Source organism: Camponotus vicinus, unplaced genomic scaffold (assembly GCF_025532165.1).
Source record: "Camponotus vicinus isolate PSW18456_S1 unplaced genomic scaffold, iyCamVici1.0 SCAF_12, whole genome shotgun sequence".
Classification (NCBI taxonomy): domain Eukaryota; kingdom Metazoa; phylum Arthropoda; class Insecta; order Hymenoptera; family Formicidae; genus Camponotus; species Camponotus vicinus.
Genome location: NW_028141948.1, coordinates 8,274,286 through 8,299,014, shown reverse-complemented (window position 1 = coordinate 8,299,014; position 24,729 = coordinate 8,274,286). Strand labels below are relative to the sequence as shown.

Genomic DNA, 24,729 nt, shown 5'->3' with positions numbered 1-24,729 from the left:
CATAAACAAGAATAAATGAAAACAAAATATTTTTAACATTAAAATTATTAATATAAATATCTTCATCATCATTCATTTAAGATTATTAATCATCGTATGCACATTTATTTTTATTAATGATTAATAATATAGATATATGTAAATGGTTAATATTTATATGTAATATGTAATAGTAATAGTTTATATGTAATATGTAATAGTTAATATTTGCTACGTAAAAAATTTGAAGAATAAAATTGTGTTATTTCAAAATTTTTTAGAAATAAGAATTAACTATTTACATATTTGTTTCTAAAAAATATGTAAATAATTAATTTTTGTTTCTAAAAATTATTGAAATAACACAATTTTGTTTTCCAAATTTCTCATTTGCGTAGCAAATTGTACTCAGCAACAGTATTTAACGAGAGATTAATAATCGCATTATTGCAGATTAATTGCTATTCGTAATCATTATTATTATTGTTGCACGGCATCGGCAATTGAGAGAACAACAATGAAATATCGATGCTGTCTACGGCGTTGAATCGACTGCGATTACATTGTATCACCGCGACTATTCAGCGTCGCACAAAGAACCTAGGAAATTGGTTAATTTTTCCGAGATGACAGGGGAAACTATTCCAAGATATCGATGTGAAACGCGCCCCTGTATACTATTTCTGAGATGCACTCCGGATACGACGCCATGCCTTTATTCTCAATGAAGCGATTTTGTGAATCGAGGGCAATGCAATTTTAGACGGCAATATGTGTGAGTATGTGTGCACGTGTATCTACATTATTACGGTTTTTCCGAGCTTTCCGGATCAGCGAATCTTTCCGAAGTCACGACTTATTTATTCGGTCTTTACTTCTTTCTCTCCAAGGTTATTTTTCGGCATGATTCTTATCATATTTATATCACGAAATTTCACGACATTTTGAATTGTTGAGATATCAATCAAAATTTTAACATATATTGCACAATAGAATAAGAAATAGCAACAAGATTTTATGTAAGCTCTTAACTCCTGAAAGATCTAAATTAATGAAATTATATAAAACTATAAGTGCAATTTTCTTTTTACTTCTTATTTTAATTACTTTATTTTGAAATAGTCATATATACATGAGATTAAATATCTAATAAATATACGTATACTGAAGTTATCTTAAATTCATCGTGACTTTAATAATAAAACTGTATTTAAAGAACTATAATTAACAAAAACTATGCGATATATTCGGATAACGGGTTTCCTCGGAAATGTCTTTTAATTAAAAGGTGCACGACAAACGGTCTAAAGCGGTGTTTAATTATAACGACTGCCATCGCGATATACCTTTGCGAATCTAAGCGATTAGTGACCGTGTTTCCATTCTCGCATGCAATCGGAAATCAATAAGCAAACTAAAGCGTTGTTTTCAGAGCAATCTTGAGTCTCGAGATACATTTACAGATAAACCGTATCATTCCTATCATCGATTAATTTAGTCTGATGTACTCGGAAAGCGATAAAGTCGGAAATATATCACGAATAGATCTAAAACGCCCTCTCTTTAGTTTATAAAATTCTCAAGTTACTTCTTCGCAGCAAAAAAAGTGATACATTGGATTTTTAGATTGATATATTATATTTAATTGTCTGTTAAAAAATGTTGATTTTAAAATAAAAGTATTTACTCTAAATTAATTTAATATAAAAAGGTATTTATAAATTTATGGTGTAATTGCAAATATTTTTCACAGAAGGAAGTTAACAAGAGCTCGCACATTTATTAAGTAAGCAACTACAATTTGCACGTATTTATAACATTAAATTAGGATGCCTGGTAATTTAGGGGACTTTTTATCCTCTGCAATATATAGGGAAGATTATTTAATATATGTATAAAGATACAATATACGAGTGCTAAAAGCGTAAAACGCCTGTATGTGTTAAAACATATTACTGTAATAGTTCTTCGTATGCATTCAACATTGCCCCGTTTCGGTACAAATGGGATTTCATCAGGCGACGGTAATAAGAACGGAAAGGCATGTCAGAAATCTTGAAAATTATTGGCGTCGAAATGAAAAAAATAGGGAGAGAAATATTCTATGCGTAGCGAAATTTATTGCGAAAGTAATCAACAATAAGAATTCTAACGCGTTGCGATGAAATATTGTTCATAAACATTTAAAAATATATGAGTACACAATATATGAGTAGTAAATATGTAATAATACACACATTCAATACATGAATATATATCGAATTTTATAAATAATTGAAAATAATTTTTAAAATATTAAAGATCCTTTTTCCAGCGAGGATATTTATCGCGAGCACGCAACTTTTAAAGACGACATCTCTATTGTAAACGAGTTTAATAAAGTATACGCGGAAGCATTAATCTATCGCATTTAATGCTTGCACCTATTGAGATAAGCACGACAAACGAATCGTGAAACGTGCGTGTAAAGGCAACCTTGAGGGCCGCAGTTATTACTTTAATTCGCGCTTTATATGCCTGCTTTCAAAGTGATTTCCAGTCGAACGAGCAGCGAACAACGCGCGTCTTACAACTAGCGCGCGATAAATAAATCACTGGCATCCTTGGGACACTTTGATCGCCGAGTCAGACGCTCGTGAGAGGGCTCGACGTGAGAAAGATCGCGAGATCCACTTACGATCATCGCACGCTCGTCGGAAACTCGCGTGAAAAATGCCTCGCGGAAGCTCGTAGACATGACGAAGAGGCGAGGCAAGTGGGCGAAGTTACAAGGGAGAGAAAACAAGATCACGCTGAAGGAGGAATCTCCCGGAAGCGACGGCATTTTACCCCGGACGGGGCGCAGTATGTGCACAAGGGATTTATAAACTTTCCCGGGGAATTTACTCCGTTACCTGTCCGCAAACTTCTTCCCCGGTTTCAGCCGGTTTTCCGCAAAATGAATCGACCGGGCTCTGAGTGCTTCCATAAATCCCGGAGTGTCGCGGGATAACGTCGTCCTGGGACGTTGACAAATGTAAATAAGATTGAACTCGCGCCGCGCCGATTTAATGCGGGGAATCTAGACGGACGAAAAAAGATCTTCAGATGTTGGATGTGGACGAATATATATTCTTTTTTTTTTTCTACCAGACATATGCGCGGCAAACTCATGCCCGAGAATTCGCGCTACCCGATGACACGATGTCGGAGAATGCGCGATCGATAGACATTTAGAGTACGAGAAAAATATCAAGCGATTGATAAATTAAATTTATTATTGATAAATTAAATTTGGAATATTATTGATAATATTATTGATAATATTATTGATAAATTAAATTTAGAACGAAGAGAGAAAGCTCTTTAAATTCTACTTGGAAAATTTATAAATTCTTTTATAATTTGGTGAAGAGAGAAATAAAAGAAGTGTACGTAAATATGTCCGAAAGTTGAAAAAGATAGATGTTTACGAGAAAAAGAGAGGAAAGTTTCGTTCCATGACATTGACGTGCCGTCGTATAAAATATATTTAATCAATGATCATATAAATAGTCGATCGGAGGATAAAAAGTTGTCAGTTCTATTTTCGGAGGACGTATCAACATTAGTATAAATCACTTTGCGTGATTTCTGTTCTTCAACGAAGCTCAAATTTGTTGGTTCGCGCAATCGATAATTTTCGAAGGACTTCTGACGACTTGATAACAGTATAGGTATCGAAGAAGGCGAGTATCGTGACAGTACTCGTCCCATCTGCGTTGACCTTATTAGCGATGCACATGGTGGCACGTTCGTCTCGCGCGCGTTTAAATATTGCATTTAAATATCTGCCTTTCCCCCTCCGTCGCGGACTATCGCGTTGAAATTTAATAGATTCCAGATAGAGAGGGGCCAATTTTCGCCCCTTGAAAGATGGGCGAGCGCATCGGGAGCAGCGAGAAAAAAATAGACTACCGAGGAACAATGGAGAGCGGAAGCAGGATATCGCGGGCGCAGGAGGGGCTGGAGGGAGATGGAGAAGCACCCCCGCCTTGTCAGGAGGACCTCTTCGAGAAGGCGGTGTCGACGACTCTCTCTCCTTCCAGGAACTTTTAATTTCCGGTACTTACCGGAGGGAGGACGGTCCGGGAAGGTAAGCGGCGCGGTGGACGGACGAGGAGGACGGGGGGTGGAAACGGGGGGGCGGGGGAGGCGAGGAAGGAACGGTCGACTTATCGTTTACAATGATAGTCGTCGTCGCGCGAGCGGACGCGGGGAAATCGCAATTGAGTTCGGTTCGACGATACTGAAAAGCTCAGCGCCGCCGGCTGCGAGCTCTCCTCGCTGGCTCCAGCTATTGATCGGAGGCCGACCGACCTGGGTCAGAGTGTAGCGGTGTGGACTGGCATCGGTGCAAGCTGTCTATGTGTGCAACGTGCGAGGGTGTGTGTGCGGCACGTGCACCCCCTGCTGCACACACCGGCACGGGACCACGCCGCTGCACACATCGACGTCGCCAGGATCGTGACCAGGAATTTCGTCCTCTTGGGCGAAACGCTGAAATAGCACCCCCTTCCTCGCGATCTTTCAAGCAATTCGGTAAAATCTTCAAGATCAATGCGATCGATATATAATATATATAAATATAATATATAAATATAATATTAATATAAATATAATATAAATGTAATATTAATATAAATATAATATAAATATAATATAAATATATTATATATAATATACATATAATAAATTTTTTTTCAAATATCATTGACTGAGTTACCTTGAAAATATCCGTTCGTAAGACGCATGATTACGATGGCAGAATATTTGAGCGATTCGTTATATCGCGTTCGAAATTCACGGGGCAACTCCGATTTTTAATTTTTTTACACTATTTAATATCACAATTAATTAATTATTAACGGTTTGATACTTCAAATTGAAAAATTGACTTCAAATTCAACAAAGAACTCGTCATTGAAATTAACGTTACAATTTACATATGAAATTTGCGACTCCCAAGATCTTGTTGCCACAAGCAGTGGAGCAATCTCGTCTCTAATGACGTTCCTGGACGCTGCACACGAGCGGGGGCTGCATTGACTGCAACTATCCTTTCGCGCCGCGAACCAACATGAACGGGAGCGCGTTATTTACTTCTCGCAGCCTTGTGTAAATATATATATCCGGCGAGATCGCGATAAGATTCACGCCGGAAAAAAAGGACGGATCCATCGGAATTCCGGTATTACAGATCGGTCCGCTAAAGCCGGAATCCACAGCCGGGCCACGCGCCCACAAAGATAGAGAGATGCACTCTAGAGAGCCAGGACGCGAGTGCATTCGTATGTAAGATGCATTATTAATACTTTGGCCCCGTTTCGTTCCGGAATGTAGCCCGTTGTTAAATTCCGAGCATTACATGTCTGGATTACCGTCTGATAGTGATCCGAGTTAGCAGACTGTTTGTTAAATAGTTGGACGCTCGATATAGTGGAGCAAACGTTTAGATACCCATCAAGGGAAATGTCAGGCACACAAATATTTATAGATATTATTTAATAGGAGATTTTCCTTTGCCCTTTCTTTCTCTCCTTTGATAATTTTCTAATTTTGAAAACATTATTTAATTTCTATTCCGTATACAAGGTGTCCTAGACTTAACGAATCAGCCGTTAATAGACTCCTGAGATCATTTGGAGACGAAAATTCTAATACCAAAATGTTGAGGAAGACTTCATAAAAATGTTCAAACTACTGACTACTGTCGCATCGAAGACACAATCGCGCTCACTGCAGAATCCTATTTTTTATTTTATATCGATCCCTCTATCGATATCGATATTATCGCACTGTACGCGGGCCCCTTGCGCCATGTCCCTGAGCACAGGAGAACGTAACGCGCCGATTGGTAATCTTTAATCTTTTGTAGCGCCGAAACTACATCTTCCTCAACATTTTGGTATTAAGATTTTCGTTTCCAAATGATCTCAGGAATCTACCATTAACGGCTGATTCATTAAGTCTGAGACACCCTGTATATACCCTCAACATATCTCTTGATGTTATCCACCAATTGTCGCCAATTGTGTGCATCGTGCGAAATTGCAGTTGAAAAGTGTCGTGTAATCGAGAAATGTGACACATCGTCGGGTCTCTTTTCGAGTATTTGGGTTACGTGTGTTTTCTATTGACCCGCGAATTAATATATTCGTGTCTAACGAATATAAGCGAGTATGAGCGACTTACCTCGTTGGTGTTCCATCGATGCCTCTGAGTTGGAAAGTGTTCAGCTCGCGGCAAGGTTTCCAGATTTTCGGGAAGCTTTATCGGGTCGCCGTCTGCGTGATAAATTATCTCAATTAATAGCTGTTCTCGCCGGGGAGAAAATGTGGGATCGTAGAAAACATAAATTTCAGAAGCGATTTGTTCCGTATTACCCGTTACATTACTTAACGGGGGGGGTCTAAATTTATGCCGTTGACGTGCGTGTTGATCAATCGTGACAATTTTACTACGGATCGATAACCGGATCGTTATTGTGTCATGAGCAATGAGCATTAGCGGCTGCCCGCTCACACTCGGCAACTTCAACATTACGTGCATGTGTCATTAGCTCTGTTTATACACAACCGATCGAAAAGCTCCATCGATCTACCCAGCTATGTATATTCCGTCGTTGCTCGCCATAAAATAGCATTCGCAATAGATTGCACCTTCCACGAACGCCGTTGGAGTTACCTACTAGCGTTAGAATGCAAAAACTCGACGGTATAAAGATTCTTTTACCGAAGGAATTTTTGCACGCTATTTGTACAATTTACTTTTTTAAATACCCTCGAGAAGCATTCTCTTTCCTATACAGAAAAAAACTAAAGAATAGTTTGTTACAAAAAAATAACAACCGTCAGAGCGATAAGTTAGAGCTCCCATAAAGTTAAAAAAATTTATTTAATATCATTAAAAAGAATTAATTACGTATGTAATATAAATAGTTTATAACATTTGTTTTACAAGAATGCTATGAAGAATTTTTCCAGAATATTTAAAAAAAGAAACGTTTAAATATATCGCAATTCAACATCATTTAATAAAATAAAATACATATGAATATAACGTGTGTTTAAAAAAAATATAAATAATTTATAAAATTTATTTTACAAAAATGCTATAGAAATTTATTTAAAAAAAATAGTATTTAAAAAAAGAAACGTTTAATAATTTAGAGTAAAGATTTACATCTCCTTTCTAAATAAGAATTCATACTGTAAGATAAAAGTTATTTTACGGTAGATTTTAAGCAGGGGGGGGGGGGAAATAACGCGCCACTCTGACAAATATCATAAAATCAGAATGTATGCATTGTACTCGTATTCTTGAATTATTGGAATCTCCGGAACGCATTTCTATATCGAGGTACATATCAAGCGAGTTGCTATTCGCTTGACAAAATGCTCGCGTTTCGCAGCTTGCATTTCCTCTCGATATTATTGATATTACGCATAGGAGACATCTGCGCTTTCTCGCTAGTCAATATGATATATCTGCAATATCATGCATCGTGTGTTCTCAAATCTTTTATGAGATAAATGTGAAACGTGATATAAATCTGCCGTTGTAACCAAACATCCTTTCTACGTTTTACGCGATGCATTACACGAAATTGAAAATACTAGAAGCTATCGTAAAAATATCAATTTATTCCCTAACGTGGTCTTTGATGCAACTTTTGTGCTTCCGGAAGAAGTGTGTATCTTCGCGGAAACCACGAGCCGCGTGCTGGGAAAAAATAGTGGCACAAATGAGGGCGAATACGGCTCGCTGTATTTTTCTGCAAAGCCAGAAATTGTGTCATATGTAAACTTAAGCCGCGATCGCAATCGGAAAGTTTTTTATGGTCATAATTTACACAGTAACCTTGTTATGCTTTAATTACCTGCACGAATAAATTCATCGCTCAAGTGCATTTTTCTCACGTGAAAAAATTCGTTAAAATCTTTCCGCGCGATTCAAAATCCATACATCATATCGACGAGCGTACGTCTGTCCAGTGGCTTATTTCCACGATAGTTTTTTTTTCCATAGACGTAAATTGCTGTATTTTAACTTAGTTTCGACCAAGTTTCGTCCTCAGCGAAACGTTCGCCGGGAATTCCTATTCGGAGTTAGCAAGAAAATTATCTAAGAAAATCAAACATTTATCTAACGACTCGCTTAGCTTTCGGTCGTTTATAGCCTATGCAATATTCATCGATTCGCGAAACTTGCCGAAACTAGGCGCCATTAACTAAACTTTCAATCATAAGTACGATACTTAAGTGCAGTCGCCGCGGTCTCCTAGATTTCATAGCGAAATGATATCTATTTGCTTCAAACTTTTTTAACGTCGCGACGTTACTTAGTTAAGTTTCGCTGCACTACAAGTGCAGTATAAATATTTCACATCATAATTTCGTACATTTTTCAAGCAATTTTGTCAGAATAATACATGAAAGAACAATACGAACATTATGAATATAAAAACTTAATAATGATTCATAGATATCGAATTATCAAAGAAATTTAAACTCGCCGTATACAAAGTTTAATACAGAATTTTTTACAATATAAATCTATAAGAAAAATTATTTTCACAAATTAAAATAAAATTTTTTGACACATCAATTAGTAGATTTTTTATTTAATAAATTTAAACAATTAAACAAACGATTAACGATTAAATTGAGAAGAAAAAACAAGAGCAAAGAAGAGATTTCTTATTATTTTTAAATCCTGCAAATTTAATTTCCCCTAAATAACCAAATGAAAGACACTTGAAGTAATTCTCAAATTCTCTCATGCAATCTATTATATTTCAATAATGATATTTAAAATAAATTCCGCACAATTCTCAATGATAAATCCAGGACTATGACAGGCGTCCAGCGCATTGTCGTTCTCTATCGGGTGCATAAATAGCAGATAAACTCACTTGGGGCGAGGGGCGTCGGGTAGGTCGCATGGTAGACGACACGCTGTGGATTCGAATGATTGTAGCCCGCCATCTCCGTGGTGGTGGCGCGTGTTCGCGCTGCTCGGTTCTTACCGATCGCCGTGGCCGATCGTCATCGTCCTTGAACGTAGGGGAGACGGGAGCGTAGCTGGGCCCTGGCGGGCATCCCTGAGCGGGCTCTTCTTCGCGGAGGCCCCGTGGCGTGCTTTGATGATCGCGTATCTGATATGACGGCCGTTTGCCGATGATCGCGCTTCTTCGATCGGGACGTGCTGAGGGGACGGCCCTCTTTTCGTCAGGACAGCTTGACGGTCGTGGGATCCAGGACGCAAGAACGGCACTCGGATCGACGTTGCGAGGATTGCTCTCCCGAATGACGACTCCCTCTGGAACGGCAAGACATATCCTCCCAAAGGAGCGTGCACGAGAGTCGGATTACGTGATTTCAGACCGGATATCGATCAACCGTGTCATAAACGTCCCGATCGGTCCCCTGGATCCCCTGACAATCGCCTCTTATCCCCTTCGCACGACAGACTTCCAAGAGATCAAGGATTAAAGTTCTCGCAGTTTCGCCCTTCGTAGCGAAGGATACACGTGAAAGTGCACGCGGAAATACAAACAGGATCGATCCTCCTTTCTCCTGACTTTCGTCCTCTCTCCCTCTCTCTCTCTCTCTCTCTTACGCTTTTTGGTTAGATTCTTCCTCTAGTATAAAAAATTGGAGCTCCTTTGTTTTTTCTACACGAGCTATATCCCTCTCTTCGTGAACCTTCCTTTTTCTCCGTCGCTTCCTCCTCCCTCCCTTGATTGTTGATTGCGCCTCGATCCGGATTCTCTCCTCTCGTTTCCGTAAACGTTCCCTGATGTGGGCGCGTTTCCGGTCACTACCACACACTCTTTTTTTTCTGTCTCGATGTATTTATATCTTCTTATTTCTCGCAGAATTCCAGTCTCTCCTTGCTCTCCCTTTTTGTTGTGCGCTCCGGAGCTCTTTTTAGTCTTCTTATATCCTAAGTTACAACACTGAACCCGTCCCCATCGGGGGGACAAAATAATGTAAGGGTCACACAGAGTACAGAGGGAACTTAAAATGCGATTATCCCGTCCCGTAGCAGCCGACGCGCGCTATTTTACGATATCTCGCCGATTTCCTTCTCTCCCCCTTCCACGCGTTTACATCTCCGTCTAGTCCTCTTCACTTCGGCCGCGTCGCGCACCCGTCCGAACGAGGAATAACTTGAGAAAATAGATTTTTCTATCGTTCTTTTGTAGTTAGTTTCTTGTTTACTGTGTACTGCTTGTGTGCGCGTGTGTTGCAAACACGTTTGCCTTGGAAAAAAGAAACCGGAAATGGAATTACCTCGTTGCACGTCTCGCCCTCTCCCTCTCCCTTCCTCTCTAGCTCTCTCGCTCGCTCTTTCTCTCTCTCTCTTTCTCTCTCTCCGGCCACGCGCTCTCGTTCACCTCGTATGTCTTCCTTCCTTTCTTTACCCTTCTTTCTTTTTACAACAGGCGGTTGTCTTACGGGTGTAAGGTAAGGTTTTAAAGAGAGTCCTTATAGGAGAAATGTGTTGTTGCTGTTTCGTGTTGTTAGTAGTGTTATTTACAAATATGTATTGTTTTTGTTAATAAAATAGTTCAAATTAGTCTTTGGCCCCGCGTGTCTGCTCCCGAGCGGCGGGAGCCGCAGAGTGAGGCAGCCCGCGACTCTCGACCTCCGTCCACCCTCCACGTCGCTGCTCTCCTCCCTTCTTCATCCCTCTTCGTCCCCACCACGCGGCTGTCCCGGAGTCCACCAGCCCCTACCAGCACCACCGGCATCCACCACCACGAGCTGTGAGGGCGATCGCTCTCTCTCTCTTTCTTTTTCTCTCTATCTATCTCTCGGTGAGGTCCGACTATCCGGCCCCAGCCACAGCCCCTATCCCTGTCCCCATCCCTATCTCTGCTCGCGGTGTCTGCCGAATCCTCACCCTCACCGACCCCTCGCACACCCTCCCCCGCTTTCTTCCATCCGCTGCCATCCCGTTCACGTTCCCTCTCTCCATCTTTCTCCCGCGACTTCCTCACCTACGTCTACTTACCACTTTTACGCTTGGCGGTGTGGGTGCACTACCGTGCCAATTTCTGTGCGAAGCTACCGATGGTGCTGTTCGTTACCTACCTACCTACCTACCTAGCTAGCTGGCTGGTTACCTAACGTACTCCCGGAGAACTCGTTGGAGTTGTAAATTAAGGATTACCGAGGATGTAAATTAATGTCAAGGTGTACACATACGGAGGGAGAATCGCGTCCGGGTATCATCCGTTTTTTGTCGTTGTAGAAGCGAGCCGAGTGTCGCTCTGCGTCGACCCCGCGAGATAATCGTCCGTTATTCTCCGTGGATTTGCTTCGCGCTGTGCCAAATAATTCTCATCGTCGACAAATCGACGCTCGTACGTCTAACGCTTCTGTCGTCGGGGCCGATAAATTCGCGGCGGAAGAGATGGACGAGAGTTGCGCAAAGTAATCGCTTATTTGCATGCGAGGCGTAACCTTGAACGCGATATGTCTAGATTCGAAAGGGGAAAATGGCAAAGTAACGACGCGCACATGGCTCAAAGCGGAATGCATTAAAAAATGAAATTATATGACGCATAATGCGCATGGGGGTCAAATATATAAGACGGATAAATTTATCGTTGATTCGAATCTTCGACAAGATAATGTTTTTAACAAGTTTTTACGAATGAACGTAATTAAGCCCGCTAATTTACACAGAGGACTTTATAAAGTTGCAACGCGTGGAACAAGGAAACTCAATTATGTGAACGAACATCGAAACGTGTAATGTCAGCCACGGTTAAGTAACTTTACAGTGTAAAGTTTACATTGTTCTATAGGTAAGGCTCATGACAAACCATATGGAGAGCATCGTTAGCATGCAAGCCCGTGAAAATCGTAAACTACTTGATGTAGCAGTCTCTCGCGGTTGCACGAATAATTCGCCGGCGAAGATAAACTTTATCTTTGCTGCCCCGCTGCTGACGGCGTTAAAGAAAACCGCACGATTCTTTTGGGGGAAAGATACACGCGCAGTTCCGCATCCAAGAAAGTAATTTACAAGATTATACATTATTCGGGCTGCGACTCGTAAATGCGCGGACTGAAACAACCGACTCGGCATTTTACACCGCGAAAGTAGCTTAAATCTACCGAACAATTGCAAGATACTATTCGAAATTTATTTTCAACGGCAAAGTAACAAACGGGAGAATGACCAAGCTCGCTTGTTGCCTCGAAATGAAGGAACGAATGTCCTACATACAACACGAGAGGTTTCTTGATTAGTTTTAAATTTAAATTTTATTTTAACAGAATCTTATTATTACACAGGCCCACAAAAAAAAAGTACCCTGTGCTGGCGATCTGACTAGGCTAGTCTTATGTATTTTGGCCCGCTGAATTCGAATCTGACGTCAGAATTGCTCCATCACGTCACAGTTTTTTTTAAATCTCAAAAGAGAAAGACGAAAATTTCGTAAAAATCGACATTCTAGGGTAGTAAGACTGCGCTTCTTGAGGGAAAAGTTACCGAAATTATATTTCCATGTATTTTCTGGCATTATAAATCCAAATCCGATTTGTCACACCAATCATACCATCGATTCCATTAACATTTGTCATGAAAAAGTAGCAATCTTCCGTATTCCATATTTGATTTTAGTTCATTCATAAATCTTATATTGGAAAGAATTAATCTTATATTCTCCAAGTCCAAATTTTGAGAAAAATTTTTTCGAAACTTACAGCTTCTAGCTGTTGAGTTCGTATAAAATGCAGAAATTTCTTTATATAGGTCACAAACCTCTTTTCATGTCTTTAAAGCGCTAGAGGTACATGAAAAAAAAGATTGTGCTATCTGGAGATAAAAACCTATCTTAATATCTTCGCATCTTGATAAATAGAATCTGTTTGCAGTAAATTTTAGGTGTTACAACCTGAAAAAATAAAAAAAAATAAAAAATGAGCACAAAAACAATTGAGCACAATGTTTATATTCTAGGTCGGATTTGGATTTATAATGTCTGAAAATACATTAAAATATGATTTTGGTAACTTTTTCTTTAAGAAGCGCAGTCTTATTACCCTAGAATGTCGATTTTTACGAAATTTTCGTTTATTTTTGAGATTTAAAAAAAACTGTGACGTGATGGAGCAATTCTGACGTCAGATTCGAATTCAGCGGGCCAAAATACATAAGACTAGCCTAGTCAGATCGCCAGCACAGGGTACTTTTTTTTTGTGGGCCTGTGTTATTCGTGAGGAAGAGAATTCGCTTAGAAAAATATTTAATATCGAAACCTTAAAGAGCTATAAATGACGATAAGATGGGCAACGCGATTACTTTTCATCGCTCATGAGCGAGAGAGAAATTTGGAAGATCCGGATCACTGATTGAAAAATATCAGAGAACGGAAGGAAGCAGGTCTCTGCGCAATTGCAAAGATTCGTTAGCGGCCATTAAAAACATCATCGTAAGCAGCGGGGATGATCGGAATTGACTTCCGCACACGTCTCCCCAAACCCTCAACCCTTCTCGTCGGCGGCTAAACGATATTTCTCTCACAATCCACGAAACGCAGGCCAAGTTCTCCCCGACTTCGCACCTACACACGTGAATTGTGCACTCGCTCGTGCCACGAGGATCATACGTTTGCAGCCCGACTGCTGCTATATACCTAGGTACATGTACATGTCATGTACAGCGACATATATATATATATATATATATATATATATATATATATATATATATAAAAGCGGAGCATGACACAGCACACATCGGATTCTCGCAGAAGGTTCGTGTCGAATTTTAATCGAGGTGCTGCCACCTTCTAGTGACCTCTGAAGCCAGACTGCTGGGGGCAATCCTATGGAGAGACTCGCGAAAGAAGAAGAAAAAAAAAGGAACACCCCGGGGATGGCGAGGGGGATGGAAATCACTCAGGCGTCGAGCTCCTATCGTCAATCTGATTAATGGGTAGATTCATGAGGTATTTATACGGATTTAAGCGTGCCTGTACAACGCGCACGTAGCTTTCGAAAGCGACGAACTAAATCGACGAGCGCGATTAGGGCAGGCGTGTGATGGAATGATCTCCGCGATTCTAAATCATTTTCGAGAACGAGCGTAATTAATTAAGGAATCAATATACATAATTAATCTGCCAAATATAGGAAATATTATAATCCTAAATTCTCTATTACAATCCTAAGTATCATCCTAAAATAAAAGATTTAATTAGAGTATTTGCAAAAATATTTAATTTAATATTCTGATTTTTTTTTAATTTGTCAAAAAGTCGAAGTTCTTTATGAAATTTTGAAATTAGTATATTGCAAGGTTTGATATTAATCGTAAAATTTTTTAATAATTATATCAAATAGTATTTTTTAAAATTATATTAAATAGTATTTTTTAATAATTATATTAATCGTAAAATTTTTTTAATAATTATATTAAATAGTATTTTTTTAAATTATATTAAATAGTATTTTTTAATAATTATATTAATAGTAAAATTTCTTAATAATTATATATTAAAAAATTTTACTTACGGTTTTGCGTGTGCGTCATTACATTCCGTTTACAAATAAGTCTGAAAAAATCGACAGAGTGAAAGATTGAAGCTTAAATTCCAATTAGTTCGCATACAGATCTGTCCCGAGAGTCCGAATAGCTTCCGATCGCAGGCGGCTTCTGTCGCGTTCAACTCGTAATTTATCCGCGGCCTGGTAATTGAGCGAATCTCGCGTCGCGAAATGAAACGGGCTCGCGCCCTTCCGACCTTCCGACCTTCGGTGTGTTCGCGACGCCACCCTCGATTTATTTGCTTCCGCGACGCGGAAGCCGCGTGAACATCATATCGAGGTCGCGATACCCCACTCGAATTCAATCGCCATTATGCATTTTCGACACGACGCGGTTTTATCGCGCTTTCATTCGGACTTTAATTAATCGTTCTGTCACCTAATTTTTTTATAATCTAGAAATTTTTTACAAAATCCTCATATCGACGTTTGATATATTACTATAAATGTTTCCACGGTTTCGCTCAATTCGTCAAAACGATATCTCTATTAAACGTAAAAATGTATTTACGTCGAAAAATAGTTATAGCAGTGACATATTTCATACCCATGTCGCACGCTGTTAAATTTCGCGTTCAGATTCCTGCCTGTTGACGATAAACATGCATTAAGCTATATGCTTTGTCATTATTAATCATCCTGTCAGATAGATCTGGGTAATTTTTCGATAATCTAGGAATTTGACAAAATCGTCGCACATATGTCTGATGTATTATCAACCTGTTTCCATCGTTTCGCTCAATTCATCAAAACGATATCTCTATTAAACCTAAAAAAGTATTTATCTCGAAAAATAGTGACTTTCATATCCATGTCGCTGTTAAACTTCGCGTTCAGGCTGCTGACAAAAATTCGACTGTTGACAAAGTAAAAACGTATTAAACTACATATATCATTCGCGATTACGCGCGCTCCACCGTTAGCGAAGTGTAAAGGTGGAAGTAGAACGCACGTGCGAGAAGATTTCTAACTGTAGCCGACATATGGTCAGAAACGATTACAATTGTGTTCCTTGGAGCCGATCTGCCAGCTAATTTTTGGGCCCGTGCCGAGTTCGCTCGCGCCTTCCACATCGCGATATCCACACGATATCCGACTCGACCATCGAAACGGAGTGTTACGTACAGTTCATTTTGTTTCACTCTGATTTATGGCAACCGCGATACAAAAACTCGTGGATTTCGCAAACGGCTATGGGACTGACGTTTCTGCAGCAAAAAAACAACAATCTACCGAAATAAAGTGATGATATACACGGTGAAGCAATAATTCTCCATCATCTGTCATCATTTAGGTTGCATGAAAATCATAAAGATTCGCGTAAAAAAATTGTTTCCAGACGCGTTATATACATTAGTTGTAATAAATGCTTTTCTTGTGTATTTTTTATAAATATAATAAATATATAAAAATAATTACATGCTTCTCAGTTTATAAAATAAATATATAAAAATAATTACATGCTTCAGTTTCAGAAAGCTTTGACAAGCTTTCTGAAACTGAAGCATGTAATTATTTTGTATTCTAAAATTGTTAATTTAAATCCAAATGCGCAATACTTTTACCTGTAACAATTATTTGTTCTGTTATGTAGAATAACAAAAAAATATTTCTACTGAAAAGAGTTATCGCTGTACGTGCAACTAACGTGTCAAACATTTAAGTAATGTAATTTGTCATTCGCTATCGTTATAAAAAAAAAAAAAACATCGTTACCGTAAAAATTTCTCGTTTTCGCGCGACGATACTTCACCTCGGAAACGTGACGTGAAACGTTATTGAACGTCCGAGTCGCGAATACGAAATAAATCTGTCAACAATCTGTCTTTGTGACGCCACAGAGTTTTATTACACGTACTAGATCGAACGCCCATCATTTAATCCCGATCAGATCGCCGATCTTGACGTTCTAGCAATCTTATTTCAAACAAGCGGTACAATTGATATAAAAATTTTGGATGAAAAATATATTTATATAAATACTTGTATAACTTTTTCGCACCCTCTAGATAATCTGGGCGGCATTAAATGATAGCTCGCATAAAAGTTGCCGCGTAGTTTGTACGCTAAGCCAGAGTGCAAGCGCATTAATATCGCACAAATAGATTAATAGCGTATACTAAGATATAATCGCGACAATTAACCTCGTCATTTATGTCGGCAAACACGCTCCCCGGCATAACGGTCTGCAATCTTCCCTCGCCGTTAAATACTCTATTCGCGGCCGTTTCTCGTCACCTCACATACCGTACCTCTAAATAGCGCCAAAGTAACCGAAATAGTTTTAGGGAGCATGCATATTCATGCGCGCCAATCTTTTTGTTGTGAAACTGCGAGGGTGCAACGCAACGAGAAACTCTATGACGTTTTTCGCGTTGAATTTCATAGCTTCCTCAAAAAAAAAAAAAAAAGTGCGCGACCAACAATATGCAACGTGAGAAATAGAGAAAAATATCTTTCATGTGTTGGCGCTCTTGTACTTCAAGTGTTGGAATTATTTTCTTTTTTTTTCATTGAATCGCTAATAAATCAATTCGTGTTTATCACCAAGATAGTATCGTGAAAATGGTATTCAAGTATGGCACGTGAATAAGTTTAAAATAAATTAGGGTACTACGAATGCGATAACAATTCGCGTTCGCCGATGGTATCGCAGCAAAAGGCATACCTACGAAGGGTTTCAGCGATTTCGTCGCGTACATATTTAAAGAGTTAATGCTAGAGACACGCAATCCTTTATCGACGGTCCGGTTAATTATTTCCACGCGATAAAAACGTAATGGATTTACGCATAACAATTAGTGGCGTGCACCTTTCCATCGCTACGTATTCCTATTCCATTATTTTTCGACGCGTCCCTCTCGCGCTTGTAAGGTTGTAAAATTAGTCTCTAAAAATAACTGTCAGAGTAAAATAATTCGAAAATGGTACGAGTTCTCAATCGCTCGACCCACGTGAACGAGAAACACGCGGGAACAAGTAACTGGGTCTCCGATCGCATGTCGCTAAATTCTGGAAACGACACCCCCGGCTTAACGCGAACAATGCGTCCCGGGCTCAGTAGCGCCCGTCATTAATAACGACAGTCATTAATGAACAGGAGTAGATAACAGAGATGGCATTTGCGCTATCGACTCTATTCAGATTTTGATAATTCCTCCGGCTTCAAGTGGAGATCTAATTTGCCTTTAATAACTAATTAAGCTTTCATACAATCGAGTACGTACTTATTGAGGAAGACATCGTTTAATTAATATTTTGCAGGAGTGAATTAATCCAATAAATAGTAATACACATAATTAAATTTAACATTTTTAGAATTTTTTATATAACCTTATATTTGTATATCTTTTTAATTTTTCGAATTAACTCACTTTTGTATATTGTTCAATACAATTATTAAGGCTTATCAATAATTATCACTATTTGTAACTTTGAAAATTTTATAAATTATTAATAATGGTATCATATAATCATAAAATAAGCTTTCCAATTATTGTCCATTCTATTAATCTTCCATTTATTCTCTAATGGAAGATTAATAGAGTGGACAATACTTGAAAAGTTTATTTTATGATTATATGTCATATAATATTAAACTTACCAATTATTGTCCGTTCTATTAATCTTCCATTTATTCCCAAAAATAATGAATAAAGAGAAATATATTCAACACAGAGATTAAAGTACAATTCTTTTACAGATTATACCATTTTTCATGCCCGTTATTCCCTACTATTTAATTTCTTTCATCATTTTTGAAAAAGGTATACACGGCAGTACCATACGTTACCTCCAACAAATGCAGATAATAAGACGATTTTCGTGAATTTTTTCGAGGTATTAGTGGAAAAGGACGCGCAAGAAATGGAAGGGAAGAAGTTAGGATTATACAAGTGGACACAATGTGGGTGGAGGAGAAAAGGGAGGTCGCGCTAACATGAAGCAGACACAGGGCGATCAATTACGTAACTCAATAAAAGTGGGTCACGTGTCAAAGTGCGGAGCCATCCCCGAGGTGTCCAACTTTTTGGTAAAAGCTCGTAAATTACCAAATTAGCTATCTAGCTAGCTAGCTCAACGAAGCTCTCTCTCTGCTATCACCATGCACGGTTTTAAATAGAATGTTGGGGGTTCATGTCCAACTATCCTCTCGTTCGTCGCTTCCTCTTTCGACTCTTGTTATCTCCCTTTATTCCTGTCCTTTCTCTTGATCCTCTCTTTCTCCCATGTTACGTAGTGCCTCACTTCGGTTTTTTTCGGACGGAGGGATCGAAACTGCTCGGACACGTAAGTCGCTGGTCGTTAGTCGTCAACGATAGCTCGCCATCAATGTAGTTACGGGTGTGATAGTAGAAGAGAGAGATAGATAAAGCAAGAAAGAAAGATATATATATACCGAAGGGAAGGTCGGTTTATAAGAGAGAAAGGATGGGCAGGGTGGGATGGGTGATAGGGGATGTAGGCGGCACGGAGATTGTAAGCAACAAGAAGGAGAAAGACAAGAGCGAAGGGTTAAAGAGAATAAGAGAGAGCAAGAGAGATAGAAGGAGAAAGAAAGAGAGGAGTCACGGCAGGAGAGCTAAGACAATCAATAAGATTGCCAGGTCCGAAGAAACTCGAGCCCGGATTCGCCGAATGAGTTTGGTACACTTCCTGCCAGGCTACGCGAGAAGACACGCGTTTCACGAATTAAGTCATTGGGTCTTATTCTTGAATGCGAAACGCCGAATTAGAATCTGCTCGTAAGACGAGATAGGGGAACGGCGACGAGCTTAAAGGGGTTGCGAGCGTTCCCGTAGGGAAGGACCTGCTTTTCGAGAAGTCAATACCTGGTCTAGTCACCGGATAGGTAATCGGATAGGTCAAGATAAAATGGGATAGGGCCAGAGGGGATGCCCGTGGATACTGGGCCGCGTGACATAAAAGGGGTTGCCGAGGCGAAAAGGGATGGGCGATGAAAAGGGTGCGCGAGCGGGGGTTGAGGCCGCACGATCGCCGCTCTGGCGGATATTGCCGGAACTACGAATTATACCCCTGTGTCGCCGGGGTGCACTTCTTCGGAAGCTCGAACGGAGTATTACGACGTCTCTCCTGGAATGACGACGCGTGAGATTTCGGGGATGGAATTTCGCGTCGATAAGGAAGGCCGCCAAATTCGACTTTATGAGGAAAGCGCTTTCAAGTTTTTGCCCCTTGCGTTATGTATTACTGTATTGGATATATACTATATATTTTATTATTATTGTGTGTTAGATCGTGATCTTTTTTATTTTTTATTCTAACTATTGTTACTGAAATGTTAAAGGAAATACGTATTAAAAAAAATTGAACGTTCGTATAAAAATGATTTGAATCATTGTCTTCATTTCACAGTTATAAAAATTGTAATGGACGATGGAAATATATTAATAGTTGCAAAAATTTTTCAAATACTTTTTTTTCAATATTCAACTCGATTCTAGAAATGATTAATTATTTCCGCAAAAGTAGAAATTCATACATTAGTATAAAATGTATAAGATTAGAATAGGAATTAAGAGATTATTAAAGAAAGAAAAAAAAGATTACACAAACATTAATTCATTATTTTATCTAATAATACAATTATTGCATAATTCATAAAAAAGAAAAATAGAATTTTTATATTAAATATTAATTTTTATATTGAATATTAAAGAGCTGTATTGTTTTCTAAACATGAAAATATTTCAGGAGATATCATTTTTGTAAAACACATTATTATAAATGACTATTATTGATTGAAAAATATGTATATATGTGTTATCTAACATATAAAATATTTAAAAAAATGAGATACTTTAAAGAAATTATCTTCAGCCTTTAATCTTTTTCCGATTGTAATAATTTTGATCATTATCCAGTGAACATATCTCAGAGGAAAACGCGACGCAAACTACGAAGGGTTAAAGTCTATATGTGCATCGGAAAACCATAGATCCTAAGAGAAACTTTCCCGGCCTATGTAGCACTAACAATAAATAACAAGGTCGGTAATAAATAAGGGGGTACGATAGAGAAGGTCAGGTGCGTCACAAAAGCCGGTCACGATACAGAAAATGCCTCTAGCCGTACATTCATCAAACTTTTACGAGAAAGTGTTAGAAACATCGAAAAACCATTCGCGACTATTGATTTAGAAAAAAAACGAATCAATTAAATATGCTGACGTAAATAACTCCGATTATATGTATCACTGCGATAATTTATATATTTGTAAAAAATTTAACAAATATTTTCATATCACAAATATACATTATATATCATATTTCTCTATTTTTACACCGGATTTTAATCGGATAAATATTTTCATAACGTCAAACGTGATCTGCGTGTGTATCGGACATTGTGATGGAACGTTTACTTACATTTTCAATTAAAATTTCAATTAAACTTTGTATTAACTAACCGCGTTAAGCGCAAAAGTTGCAATAAGCGTTCGATTCCTCTTTTTTCGTGTATGGCTAACCGCTTCCGCGAGTTGTCGCCGAGTTTCACCGCCATCGTTAGAACTTGGCGATCGTAAAAATTGTCATCTCTCGAAATTTGCGCGACGTTTTAGTGCTATCCGCGTCTTGTATTTACCGCACGTGACGTCAAATGATAACTACTTTCCATGGTTCTCTCCATTTTCGCGGCTCTCTCTCTCTCTCTCTCTCTCTCTCTCTCTCTCTCTTTGTGTTCAACTCGCTCCTTCTATTTATATTCGGAATCGGATTTATGCACGAGTGCCCTTTATGGAAAATGTTGCTCAAAGAATAGAGGGACCGACTGTGTCTGCAGCCCGGTAACTATGCATATGCCACGCGAGTCGAAATGCATGTGCATCTTTGCGCGTTGCATACAACGGATTCTGGAAATGAGCCGAAACCCCTTTTCACGGCGGGAGACAGACGTACGTGGGAGGATATATAAGTAAAAACGAAGAACACAACGAAATTATAGACGGAAAAATTCGTTTTCGGGAAAAAGTAGCGATAATCGTAACAGAAATCTCACAATGAAATATTGTACGTGATGGGTTTTCTTGTACACTCCGTGGAAAAGTAGTGCAAGAATTTCGTAATGCAAGGGTTAAATTTAAAATTAATAAAGTTACAACGGAAAAATGAATTATATTGAATTCTTCTTGAAGAATAATTTTTCTTAAAGCTATTTAAAGATGTCTCAAGATAAATTATGGATAGAAAATGTGCTTTATTATACTTAAAAAATTCGAACGACTCCATCGCCATTCCCTTCACGTGCTTTCATAATGTAGATCGATAATTCTCACTTTGGAAAAGATCGCGATTCTCGAAAAATGAGTACGACGATAAGTGGGACGATTTAGGGATGAGAAGCTCTGGATCTCCTTCGCAGAGCGGATTTTCAGCGCACATCGATCGATGCTGTTTTCGCAATCTCCCCAGATAGGAGGGAAATAATCCTGCTCGGTGAATTGTGGATATTTGCTCTTTCTACATTCGGTTTTCAACTACACATTTTGTTTTTATCTCCGAGTTATATACAATGTATTATTACACATATACAGCGGCGTATATATCGTACGAAAAATATCAGAGTTACATATTATCGAGGATCAACGTTGTAGCAGTTGTATATATATATATATATATGCGGATCGCTGTTTTCCGATATACAACAGTTAAATTCATTTGCAACTGGACGAAACAATTTAACGGGCTGTGAAAAAAAGCGCGACTATTTAGTTACGTGAAAAAATGATGTTACAACAATGTTACGTCGCGACACTAATTGCACATACGAATTTTTATTCGAGGAATAAATCGATTTTCCACATCTCTGAAAAAGTTTGAAAAATAAAAATTCCCACATCACCGATAAAAATTATCGACGACCAAAAATCCTAAAAAAAAAAGAGAAAAAAGAAAAAATAACTCCATATTTACCGATTCAAAAATTCGAACATTTGAAAATATGGAGAAATATTCAAAAATATAAAACTTATGTGAATATAGAAAGGGACCTTAAGATAAGTCGAAATATTTGATGATTCGCATATTTACATGTATATCGGTTTGAAGAATCTTCTTCATCCACGAGCGTTTTTCCTCTCGAGCCGAATTTAATACGAGAATTACATTTATCCGGCCATATTCTTATCTCGCTCAATTATCCGCGCGATAATAGCCTTAAGGAGTAGTTACTGCTCCTTAGCCAATTTACACGAGAAGCTACAAACTGTAAAAGTTGTCCGACCGATAGTTTATCGTTTCCCTCATACAGAGTCTCTCGCTGCTAATCGCGTGGTTTACGGGCCCCGAAGTCATTCCGAGCGAAACTCGAGTGCAGTTTGTGTGCAGTTTCCGTTTTCATCGTGATGAGTGGAAACTTTGGTCAGGCTTCTCTCCGTTCCGGTGCCACCGTTCTCATGCGGCACTGTAACCGTACGCCTTAAAACGCTGGCGTTTGTTTTAAACTTCATTGCGATTTTCTTCGAGTCTCAACGCGCGGGGGCTAATTCTTCGCCCGTTTCACCGTTTTAGCTCTTCGTGCGGGAGCGCCATAATTTTCGAGAACTACTTAAAGCTGCCTTGGACAGGCGAGCCTGAAAACTTTTCCTAACGACACAAACAATCGCGAGAACCCTACTGCGACATTGATGCTGATATGCACTAAGGCTCATGCCTCCATTACTCGAAATTGTATCACTTTTATATATCGCTTAAATTATATAAAAATTCCTCTTTGTCGCAAATAATCGTATCTTATTGTAATCAATGATACAACTCATTTGACAATTTAATATTCCTTCGTTAGTTTCAAGACATGTTATAACTGACGAAAGAAGGTGTGTTCTCAAATATGTTAATACACATTTGTTACACGAGGAGGAGACTACAAGATATATCGCAACCCTTCCTAATCCAAATGCAAGGGTAAATAATATACGAGACGATCGCTCGGGGTTGTCAAAGGTACAGGTGAGTAATGGCGGAAGTACTCACCGGAGATGGGATCCGCGCCATCGAGCTTCCTGTCAGAGACGACGTTCTCGTGAGCAGCTTCCTTGCTCGTCCTTGGACGACATCCAGCGGAGGGATTCGTCTCGTTGCTGTTGGCGTCCTGGCTCTTGTACTCGTTCCGCAGATGATCGTTTCTCTCGTTCGGCTTGCAAGCGCCGCCGCCAACCCCGACCTTCGGCGATGACTTGCAGCTGATGCCGCCCGGGTTCCCATTGATGTTTGCGTTAACATTGATGTTGCTATTACCGTTGGTCGATGCGTGATTGTCGGCCTAAACGGTGCACAAAGCGATTATAAAGCAACGAGTAGACTATTTTAGCTCTGTCAGTCGCAAGAATTATTTATTGGAAAGGCAATATAATATTTATTCGGTAAATAAATTTAGAATAATTAAGTATTATATATTGGAAATTGAAGGGAAAAACTTGACAAAGTTATAAATAATTGAGTGAAGAAGTTTGATTAAAAGATATTTGGAATTTACGCTAAAAAAATAGATAAAAGTTGCGCGCTTTTGTACAAGATTTATCAGCAAGCGTGACTATTAATTTATTTGACTGAGTGAAAAAAATAAATGCGACGTTAATAAGCGTATAAATAACATAAAAGTTGCAAAAGTTGAAATCGTGACGCGTCCTTCGCGACGAGGAGCGATCTATCCTCTTTAACCCTTTACATTGGAACGAGGCGAGGCTCGTGGTACCACCTGCCACCCATTCCCAGCTGTAATTGAAGTTGTCTCGTTTCGTATTGTAAAGCTATATAAGCGACGGTACTTTTTTTTCTCGCGTTACGCTGGCTGGAAAGGCAAGCCTTTTATTCCTGCAAGTACTTCGTTGCAAGACTAACTGCGACGACATCTGTCCTACGTTGAGAAAGAACGACAGAGAAATACCTGTCTCTCGTATCTTTCTTTCGCACCTTCGGCCTCGCATTCAGCGATCATTTGACCTTTTACCGTCGACACGTTTTTAGCAGGAACTTTCCTAATACGACTTCTACACGTTTAATCTGCCAGTTAAATCGAGGTAACATCAAGCAATTTACCAGCGACTCCCGAATGAGGATTAATTAACCGATTTGCAGTCTCATACTGGATATATCCACGTTGTATCTCGAAAATAACACTGTCGCGCGTATTTAAA

At 39.0% G+C, this 24,729-nt stretch overlaps 1 protein-coding gene across 10 annotated transcripts in view; it reads right to left on the bottom strand.

The window, feature by feature from the left end:
• The window catches only part of Camta (Calmodulin-binding transcription activator), a 54,311-nt gene that overhangs the window by 20,991 nt on the left and 8,591 nt on the right, over positions 1–24,729 (bottom strand). For 7 of the 10 annotated variants that reach the window (XM_083083601.1, XM_083083603.1, XM_083083602.1 and 4 more), the window contains 2 exons: positions 23,567–23,855; positions 6,193–6,284 (listed from right to left, as the gene is read on the bottom strand). In XM_083083601.1, the coding sequence (XP_082939727.1) occupies positions 6,193–6,284; positions 23,567–23,855 (381 nt within the window). Of the gene's footprint in view, positions 1–6,192; positions 6,285–8,914; positions 10,789–23,566; positions 23,856–24,729 lie in introns of those variants that run through there. The other 3 variants (XM_083083607.1, XM_083083608.1, XM_083083606.1) reach the window with 3 other exon arrangements.